The sequence below is a fragment of the Macaca nemestrina genome, chromosome 14 (assembly GCF_043159975.1).
Source record: "Macaca nemestrina isolate mMacNem1 chromosome 14, mMacNem.hap1, whole genome shotgun sequence".
NCBI lineage: Eukaryota > Metazoa > Chordata > Mammalia > Primates > Cercopithecidae > Macaca > Macaca nemestrina.
The window spans coordinates 118,419,947-118,430,081 of record NC_092138.1 but is presented as its reverse complement, the minus strand read 5'-3'; the positions used below and the strand labels follow the sequence as shown (position 1 = coordinate 118,430,081).

General features: G+C 61.9%; 1 protein-coding gene across 2 annotated transcripts; it reads right to left on the bottom strand.

Moving 5' to 3' along the window:
- Nucleotides 1–1,961: 1,961 nt before the first annotated feature.
- Nucleotides 1,962–7,545, bottom strand: LOC105471986 (torsin family 4 member A). 2 transcript variants are annotated; one of them, XM_011724897.3, is made up of 2 exons: nucleotides 6,834–7,545; nucleotides 1,962–6,116 (listed from the first exon to the last, which is right to left on the bottom strand). In XM_011724897.3, exon 2 carries the CDS (start codon nucleotides 6,077–6,079, stop codon nucleotides 4,808–4,810), a length of 1,272 nt encoding a protein of 423 aa, XP_011723199.2. In that variant the 5' UTR covers nucleotides 6,080–6,116; nucleotides 6,834–7,545; the 3' UTR covers nucleotides 1,962–4,807. The 2 variants fall into 2 exon arrangements, with proteins under 2 accessions (XP_011723199.2, XP_070934786.1); XM_071078685.1 differs by having other exon boundaries at nucleotides 1,962–7,545.
- Nucleotides 7,546–10,135: the final 2,590 nt, after the last annotated feature.

Below are 10,135 nucleotides of genomic sequence, written 5' to 3'. Positions count from 1 at the left end.
GCCAACATGGTGAAACCGAGTCCCTACTAAAAATACAAAATTTAGCGGCTGGGCACAGTGGCTCATGCCTGTAATCCCAGCACTTTGGGAAGCCGAGACGGGCGGATCACGAGGTCAGGAGATCAAGACCATCCTGGCTAACACAGTGAAACCCCATCTCTACCAAAAAAAACCCAAAAAAATTAGCCAGGCGTGGTGGCGGGCGCCTGTAGTCCCAGTTACTCGGGAGCCTGAGGCAGGAAAATGGCGTGAACCCAGGAGGCAGAGCTTGCAGTGAGCCGACAGCATGCCACTGCACTCCAGCCTGGGCGACAGAGCAAGACTCTGTCTCAAAAAAAAAAAAAAAAAAAAAAAAATTAGCTGGGTGTGGTGGTGGGCATCTGTAATCCTAGCTATTCAGGAGGCTGAGGCAGGAGAATTACTTGAACCCAGGAGGTGGAGGCTGCAGTGAGTGGAGATCACGCCACTGCGCACCAGCCTAGGTGACAGAGCGAGATCTTGTCTCAGAAAAAAAAAAAGCCGGCCAGGCATGGTGGCTCAGGCCTGTAATCCCAGCACTTTGGGAGGCCGAGACAGGCGGATCATGAGGTCAAGAGATCGAGACCATCCTGGCTAACACAGTGAAACCCCGTCTCTACTAAAAAATACAAAAAACTAGCCAGGCGAGGTGGTGGGCGCCTGTAGTCCCAGCTACTCGGGAGGCTGAGGCAGGAGAATGGTGTGAACCTGGGAGGCGGAGCTTGCAGTGAGCTGAGATCCCGCCACAGCACTCCAGACTGAGAGACAGAGCGAGACTCCGTCTCAAAAAAAAAAAAGCCTTTATGATGTGCACACACAGATCACAAGGGTTGGCCGGGCGCGGTGGCTCAAGCCTGTAATCCCAGCACTTTGGGAGGCCGAAACGGGTGGATCACGAGGTCAGGAGATCGAGACCATCCTGGCTAACATGGTGAAACCCCGTCTCTACTAAAAAATACAAAAAACTAGCTGGGCGAGGTGGCGGGCGCCTGTAGTCCCAGCTACACGGGAGGCTGAGGCAGGAGAATGGCGTGAACCCGGGAGGCGGAGCTTGCAGTGAGCTGAGATCCGGCCACCGCACTCCAGCCTGGGTGACAGAGCGAGACTCCGTCTCAAAAACAAAACAAAACAAAACAAAACAAAACAGATCACAAGGGTTACTACATGACGATACATGGCAGATGTCAAAGAATAACTCAGAGACAACTGCACAGAAACGATTTCTGCACATATGAGGGAGAGCCGCTATGACGTTTGGGATCATCTGGTTAGCTGGCAGCTTCCCACATAGCCAGACTGGGTCATCTGCCCTCAGCACCTGTCCAGGGCAATTAAAGAAAATATTCTTTTTTTTTTTTTTTTTTTGAGACGGCGTCTCGCTCTGTCGCCCAGGCTGGAGTGCAGTGGCCGGATCTCAGCTCACTGCAAGCTCCGCCTCCTGGGTTCACGCCATTCTCCTGCCTCAGCCTCCCGAGTAGCTGGGACGACAGGCGCCCGCCACCTCGCCCAGCTAGTTTTTTGTATTTTTTAGTAGAGACGGGGTTTCACTGGGTTAGCCAGGATGGTCTGGATGTCCTGACCTCGTGATCCACCCATCTCGGCCTCCCAAAGTGCTGGGATTACAGGTTTGAGCCACCGCGCCCGGCCAGAAAATACTCTTTTAGTAATTTATGGATTTCCTGGAAAGCCCGGATGTTTGAGCTGCAGACTGCATGTGAACCTCAATCCTTCCATCAGCCTCCAGGTCCACACCACATCCCCATTCAGAAGTTTCTCAAAACAAAACAAAAAACAAAACTCTCGATAAGTATGTCCTATTTAAATAGAAGCTTAGAGAGAAATGGATAAATCTACCATAAATCTACAATTAGGGAAAGATTTCAGCATCCTCAATTATTAACAGACCAAGCAAACAGAAGCAAATCAAACAGTAGGTCATCAGATTCGAACCACACTATTTATTAACAAGCATGATTTGTGGTGTCATTTATAACCAGCCCCACCCCAGCACTTGGTGTACATTCTTCTTAAGCACAGAAATTGGACTCAATGTAATATTTTAGAAATAAATAAAAAGAGGCCGGGCGTGGTGGCTCACGCCTGTAATCCCAGCACTTTGGGAGGCCGAGGTGGGCAGATCGTGAGGTCAGGAGATCGTGAGTAGCCTGGCCAACACAGAGAATCCCCGTCTCTACCAACAATACAAAAAATTACCCAGGCGTGGTGGTAGGCGCCTGTAATCCCAGCTACTCAGGAGGCTGAGGCAGGAGAATTGCTTGAACCAGGGAGGCGGAGGTTGCAGTGAGCCGAGATGGTGTCATTGCACTCCAGCCTGGGCAACAAGAGCAAAACTCCGCATCAAAAAAAAAAAGAAAAAGAAAAGAAAGGAAGGGAGGGAGGGGGAGAGAGAGAGAGAGGAAGGAAGGAAGGAAGGAAGGAAGGAAGGAAGGAAGGAAGGAAGGAAGGAAGGAAGGAAGGAAGGAAGGAAGGAGGAAGGAATGAAGGAAGGAAGGGAGGGAGGGAAGGAGAAAAAAGGAAAGAGAAAGGAAGGAAGAGAGAAAGAAAGGAAGAAAGAGAGAGAAAGAAAGAAAGAAAAGAAAAGAAAAGAAAAGAAAAGAAAGGAGAAAGAAAATTTCCCCTTACGTCTGAACCTTTTGATACAGTGGATGCTCAGTGGGTGTTGTTGACTGACGGGTGGATGAATGGCCCACGCTTGAAGGCAGGTGACACCTCCAGGTGGGTGCTCTGTGGGAAGGGGAGGTGACAGTCCTGGAAGCCCTGCCTGGGATGCAGGAACTGGCAAACACACCGCACTCTGCAGCTCTCTCTCTTACCACCTTGAAGCCAACGTGAAAGCCAGACGAGAGCTGGGTGTCCCTCTGCGTGGGCTCCTGGCACAGATACTTGCCTGGGGGAGGTGGGGCTCCTTCCCCCAGCTCCTTCCCCTAGCCCTGAGGGTGGGGTGGACAGAGCTGGGCTGAACTCAGCCCTGGCTCCCAGCGCTGGCTAGCCGGTCCTGCACAGCCCCAAGAGGCACAGGTTTCCTGGTAGCCCACTCCCACCCCGTGGAGCCGGACTCCTCCCTGAGACTCCAGGAGCAGCGGGAGTCCTCAGGACCCTCTGGGCAGGACGGGGCAGCCCTCTCGCCTGCGCTTCCGCCCTGGGCCCAAGACCCGCGTGCCGAGCTCGGGGGAGCCGCTGCCATCCGCCCAGAGATCCCACACTTTCAAGCGGCCTGAATCCCGGTTCCACTAGGCGGCCCTCGCCCCGGACCACAGACACCAACCACCAGAGCGAGAATGGATGCAGGACGGGGGAGAGAACAGGACACCCTCCGGGGACCCGCAGGACCTCTGCTCAGGGCGCTGGCGGGCGCGGTCTCCGGGCTGAGAATCCTCGGGGCCGGAGGATTCCCACTCGCCAGGGGTGCGCGCCGTGTACGCTCGACTCGGGGCTCCCGGCGCGGCCCTGCCTCCACCTTCACGGTGCCCCCACTTCGACTCGCCCGGCACCGGCGTGAAACCTCCTGGTCGCCCTCTGAGCCCCTTTCGGGACTGGTCAGAGCCGCCCGTGCGCTCCTTCCGGGCAGGCCCGGGCTGGGACCGCAGCGGGGCCGGCGGTGAGGACAGAGGCTCGGGGCGACCCGGGGGACTCAGGGCCCAGCCGCACGCTCCGCCCCCGGCGACCACAGAAGGCAACGGCTGGGCCGGGCGCGCCATAAGGAGGCAGCAGTGAGGCTGCCGGGTGCGTCCCAGACACCGGGGCTGCGGGAGGAGGCGAGAACCTTCCCGAGGCAACCGCCGCCCCCGAGGAGACATGGCGCAAAAAGCGCCCAAAGCACCTTCCTCTAAAGCCCCCGTGGGCGCGGGGGCCCATCCACGGGAGGCGTCCAGGAGGGCTTCCGGGAGGCGGAGCGTGGGGAGTGTGGGGTGTGGTGTCAACAGGCGTGGGGAGGGCCCTCTACGCAGAAGGTGCGGGTGGGCGGAACTCGGGGCACAAAAGGCCACAGGGAAAGGGAGGTCGCGCAATCGTGGTGACCAGGGGTCTGGCCACGGGCTAAGGGTCTCACGTGCGGAGAGGAGGGTAATGGGGGAAGACCTGGGCACCTCCCGCTTGCCCTGCGGGCTCTCGGTCATCTGGTGAGCCCAAGCCAGGACTGGCGGGCACGGGGTTGGGGGGGTCCGGGAAGGAGGGGGAGAGGCTGCTTGGGGCGCCCCCGCCTCCGCTCCCCTCCCCTTACGGTCAAGACACGCAAGCCTTGAGCTCCTGAAAACACTACCTGAGTGAGGGGTGGGGTGGGTGGAGAAGACAGCCAGGACCCCAGCACTGTCATGGTTGGCTGTGACCTCCTCCAGGGTCATCTCCAGGGTGGCAGGGGTGACAGCCTCACCCCAGCACTGAGCAACACACGACCACCCCCAAGAGGCAGGGTCACATCCCAGCTGTGTGACCCCAGAAACTGCTGACCCTGAGATCATCCTTGTACCAAGGGAACCGAGCGCCCGCCTCCTGGGGACACAGGGAGAACCCACCAGACCATGCCTGGGATGCCCAGCAGGGCAATGGGTGAGTTCGGGAGGGAGGTGGCTGCTGTCCTGCCGCCCCCAGGGACAGACTCAGGGCTCTGAGGTGGTCGTGGACCTGGAAGCAGAGCTCCGAGCTGACCCGCACCCACAAGCCTGGCAGCCACAAATTCATTAGAAACCTCAGGGGCCTGCACCAGTACACAAGGTCCCTGGTCGCCCTCCTACTGCCGCCATCAACCCAAATGTCCCGTCCTGCACCTCCACTACAGGAGGTTCACCGTGGCCACCACCTGCTTGCAGCCAGTGACAGCAAACTCGCGGCCAGCCACGCGGTAGAAGCTGAGCTGTGCGGCCAGGTCCTCCGCCCGGGCCTGGTCAGGAAAGAAGCCCTCGCCTGCCATCTCCTCCCGGAAGCAGCTGACCACATCCCGCTTGTCCAGCAGCAGAAACGGCACGATGGCCGCGGCCTGCCACAGCGGATGCTCCCGGGACAGCAGAGCCCACAGACTTGTGCGCAGGTCCTCTTCCGCCTGTGCCGCTGAGGCCTCAGCACTGCGCGCGCCGTCGGGGAGCAGGGGCAGCGCGCGGGACGCGTTCTGCAGCACGAAGCGCGTCACCTCGGCGCCACCCGCGCCACTTAGGAGCACGTAGATGGCGTTGTGGAAGTGGTGGGAGCGCTGCGGCTGCAGGAAGCCATGCAGCTCGTCCAGCAGCGGCCGCGGCAGGAGCTCCACGTCGTCCAGCACCAAGAGTGGGGTCTTCTCCTCCGCTTCGGCCCGCGCCACCACATCGGCCACGCGCCGCGCCAGCTCCTCGCGGCAGTCTTGTGCGGCGCGCGCCTCGGGGCAGTGGTGCCGCGCGTGGTACTGCAGCACGAGCGAGCTGTCCTCCAACACCGAGCGGAAGTGGCGCGCCAGCAGACGGCCCACGTGGCTCTTGCCCACGCCACTGGGCCCGTGCAGCGCCAGGAGGAGCGGACGACTGTGCACGTGCGTGGCCAGGTAGTCCCGCATCAGCGCCACGATGCGCGCTATGGCTGCGGGCTGGCCAAACACCGCGCGCTGCAGCGCCTTCTCCAGCCCATCGAGGTCATAGCGCTGCGCGTTATCGTCCAGGTTCTCGATAGCGTTGAGAACTTGGAAGCCCACGATGGCGACCAGCAGCAGCAGGCAGTGCTGCGCGCGGCTCCTGTGCTCCACGCGCGGCCGATACTTGCGCGAGGTCTCTGGGTAAAGCACCAGACGGCTGCGCCGGCGCTTCTTGCGTGGCGTCCTGGAGGGCAGCTCCGCGGGGCCGTCGAAGGTGAAGAACTGCGGCTGGTCCAGGTCCCCGCGCGGCGCCGGGGGGCTGCAGCCCGGCCTGGGCACCCCGGTCCCGACGTCAGGCCCCCCACCCAGCTGCAGGAGGCGCCGCTTGCGTAGGACGCACACCCGGCGGCGCAGGCGGAGCACGGCGCGCACCGGCGCGATCATGCACCGGCCCGTGGCTTGGGGGGCCGCGGCAGCAGGCTCCAGGCTGGGTTGGCCGCGGTCCATGGCGCAGGAACGGCGCTCCGCATACAGGTCGCCCTCCCTGCAACGGGAAGACGGGGAGGGTCTCTGGACTCCCGCCACCGCCCTTTCCCGCGGGTCGCTGGAACCGGTCCCCGGAGTGATCTTACCCCCCGGGAGTCCCGCAGGGTGTGCCCCGGGCTGCCCCAGTGCCAGGGCCTGGTTGCGGCCTCGTCCCTCAGACCGGGAAGCGGCCCCTCTGCAGGGCCCCGATGCAAATCTCTCGGGTCCTCCCATAAACGGCCGAGGGCCTTAAGGAAGTGGCGGGGTAGAGGCTTATCTGGTGGCCGCCCCGGCTTCCTGGAGGAGTCGTCGAAGGAGTCAGTGGCCGCCTAGGCGCCCACTGAGGCGAGGGACAGTCGCTCCCAGACCCTGCCCCCTCCCGCGGCTCCCACTGGACTGGGCCGTCTCCCAAGGAGGGGCCGCGGGAAGCAGCGGCCTGAGCGCCCAGGAGTTCAGAGACGCCTCCACACGCTTCAGAACACTTGGCGGGGGACTGGCTGGAACTTAGATTTTGAGAATAGCCCCGGGCCCCGTCCCCAGGCTCAGCCCAGGCCTCCCAGCCCCGACTCCAAAACTGGGGTCCTCCCAACACCCCTCCAGTGAACTAGCAGAGCAGCGCAGGGAGCCCCCCGGAGACCGGTGGAGGTGAGGCGAAAAGACGGACAGAAGAGTCGGAGCAAGAGAGCCACTGACTGGCAGGAACTGGCCTGGGCCCTGGGCCCCAACCCACCCCTACCTGCAGCTGGTCCACTACCCTCAGCTCCGCCGACCCCAGCCTGTGCCAGACGCTGGGGCCTGAGATTCCAAGCAGGAAATGCGCCTCCCAGGGCGAGGGGGTGGGCCAGGGGCCTCCTGGGCCAGCTCCGGCCTGGAGGGGCAGCGACACCTGCGGGTCCCCAGGGAGCGGCCGGCCCAAGCAGAGGAAGCTCCGGGAGGTTTCCGCTTCTATGCAAAGGAAGTGAGTCAGGGGGTGCGGCCCAGGCGGGACTTGGGCTGGACGGAGGCGCCAAAGGGGGGAGGCCTGGCCAGCTTGCCCAGATCCCCTGGCCAGAGGTCACATCCCCTCTTCGGTACTCTGGCGCTCAGAGCCCTCCTAGCTTGGTCAGGCTCAGGACACCTGGTGAGGCCGAGGGCCCCTGCTGCGTGCCCTGCCCCCGCCCTGGGCTCCTGCACCTCAGCCTGTCCTCCACGGTCACCTCCCCCAGGTCATCCCTTCTACCTGACACCCCACACACAGGGCTTACAGCCGTGGGGAGGGGGCTCCAGGCCCTGTGTAAGCAAAGGGGGGAGCAGGGCAGCCGCAGAGGGGGAGGGCAGGGTCCTCTGCCCAGCTGCACACCCCCAATCCCTGTCATCACTCCTCTCCCTTTTTCCTTCCCCTCCTGACCCCAATCGGGGCCCCCCAAAATAGGGCTCATTGTCTTTCCCTTCCCCCTTCCTCTGTCCCCAGCCTAGAGCCCCCCGCTCAGGACAGGCCTCACACAGGGACGGAAGTTCTATCACGGAAAAAAGCACGTGTGGTTCAGGGTCCCTGTGGGGGTTGGGGAACAAATTTAGAAAGAACTTGGGCCCTGAGCCAGGAGCCGGAGCTCTGGGCCCTTCCCCCTGCTGGCCTTCGCATGGCCCCTCCCAGGCCCCTCCGATAGGCCTGCCTGGACGACCCTGGACTCCTCCCAGCCTGGAAGCCGCCTTCCAAGGAGGAGCAAGGTGGCCGTTTCCAGCCACACCAGTGCTGCTGACATTTAGCTCAGGACCCTGTAGTCCCAGGGACGCCCCGCTCCTCCCAACGGCCAGCCCGGGCCTGATGGGTTCCAGCTGTATATTCCTCACCCAACCAGAGGGACCATCAGGGAAACACCGGTCGTGGGTTGGGGGTTTCCATTCTCTCCAGGAGCCAGGCCTAGGGCTCCCCTCCCCTGTGCAGGGGGTGCTGGGGGGCCCGATCCCCGATGTCGAGGCCGCGGGGACCGCACACACCACGTGGCATGCCAGTGCTCTTCAGGCCCACGCCCCAGCCTTTGTGGGACCAGAGCGTAAGGAGGTTGGCTGTCCAGGCCCTGTAGCCCCAGCATGGAGGCTGGCGTCCTTTGGGGGCCTCAGACTTTGAGTCTGGGTGCTGCTTCTGACACAGAGAGGACCCTGGAAGGGGAGGCCCTCAGGCAGATGCAGGCTTACCGGGCCCTGGAAAACCTGTAGCTAAGCCTCCGCCCTGCCTCCAAGAGCACCCAAGGCTGGAGCTGCTTCTGCCAGAGGCTGGCCCAGCAAACCCTCAGGCCAGAGACCCCTGCGGAAAAGGGACTTGCTCAAGGGCCTCAAGACCTGGCCCTATGGGTCAAAGGTGAATCTGAGCCCTGGGTCAAGGCCTTGCCCCCTGCACTTTCTCCCATCTACAGGGGTGAAGGGAGCCCCAGAACCCCAGCTCCCAGTGCCATCACCATCTCCTGTGATGCCCAGGGCCACCCCCAATCACACCCATTCCCATTCCAGGAGGGCTCCCCTCCCGCCTCCCTACCCAACCCAGCCCCGCCGCTGTGCCTGGAATTCACGTCCATCACCCACAAACACAGTCCATGTTCTCAGCCTCTGAAAGGACTGCACCCTCACTGCTTCCCCCAGCTCTCACCAGCAAGGCTGTTTCCCCCAAACCGTGGGCACCCTCCCCGCTCCTCCTCCCAAATTCCCCATAGGTGTTCACTTCACCGGACAATGCCTCCCACGCCCAGGCCCTCGTCCTCCCCCACCAAGTCCTTCTCCCTAACTTCCCAGCAGTGTCCACACCCGGTCACTCAGGCAGCTCTGCTCTTTCTGCCCCTAGAGGCTTTTGCTACAGTAACCATGTGCCCCCGAGGCTCAGCTGTCCATCCCATCCCCGTCCTTGCAGCTCACACCCTCCACCTCGCCAGTCCCTCACCCACGGGCTCCTCACTCTGTCCTTCCCTCCCCACCCATGAGCCTGGCACCCCCTGCAGGCACCCTGGGCAGGACCCACCCGCTGCCCAGTGACCACACCAGGCACCCGGGTCCACTCACTGGCCATGCCTCCTAAGTCGTTTCCTCGTCCTCTCCCCTGCCACTCCCCCCATCCTGCCTCCTAGCCCACACCTGAGAAACCAGGATCAGCAGCAGGGGCTCCCAGCGTCTCAGCGCCCCCGCATCTGCGCCCACCAGCCCTCCTGAGCACACCCCTGCTGTGCTGAGACCCGGCCACCTGCTCATTCAGTGACAGCCCAGCCCCTGGTCCGTCCTCCACCCCTCACCCCACCGGATCATTCCCATCAGCCCAGAAACCTCCATTTCTCCTACCTTAAAAAAAAAAAAAAAACGGCCAGGTGCGGTGGCTCACACCTGTAATCCCAGCACTTTGGGATTTGCTGGACAGAGCCCAGCACCTCGGCTCTGTCCCCGAAGATACCAGCTCGGAGGCTCCCATACCCATGAGATCCCAGCACCATGGGCTTGTCTCGCCCAACAGGTCCCAGCTTGCTCAGCTGTGGCCTTGCGCTCCAGGGAGGAGAGCTCGCTGACAGGCGTCTCTGAGGACAGTGACAACTCACAGCCAGGCCATCACCCCTGCATGCTGCAAGCCGAGGACAGTGACACCTGGCAGCCGGGCCAGCGCCCCTGCATGCTATGCACTGTTGCCTGGCTTTGAGGTCTCATCTGCTGGGAATGGCCCCAGCTCTGTGACCGCGACCATGGCATGTCCTGGGCCTCCAGGGCTCCTGTCCCTGGTGCGCACGGGGAGGTGAGAGGTGCCCCCTAGAATTGCAGGACAAAAACAAAGCAGCTGACCTGTGTCTTAGGGTACTGAATCCCAAGGGTGAGGGATTCCTGCCAACCTCCCCCAGAAATTGTATCAACCTCCTCTAGAAATTATTATATCCTCCCCCAGAAATTGTATCGACCAACCCCAAAAATTATTATATCATCCCCAGCTGCTGGTCACAGACAGGGCTGAGCAGTCCAGGGAGGCTGTGGCCCGTAAAGCCCCAGGTACTGGCTCCACAGCACGAATGCCCATGTCCATCTGAGCTGCAT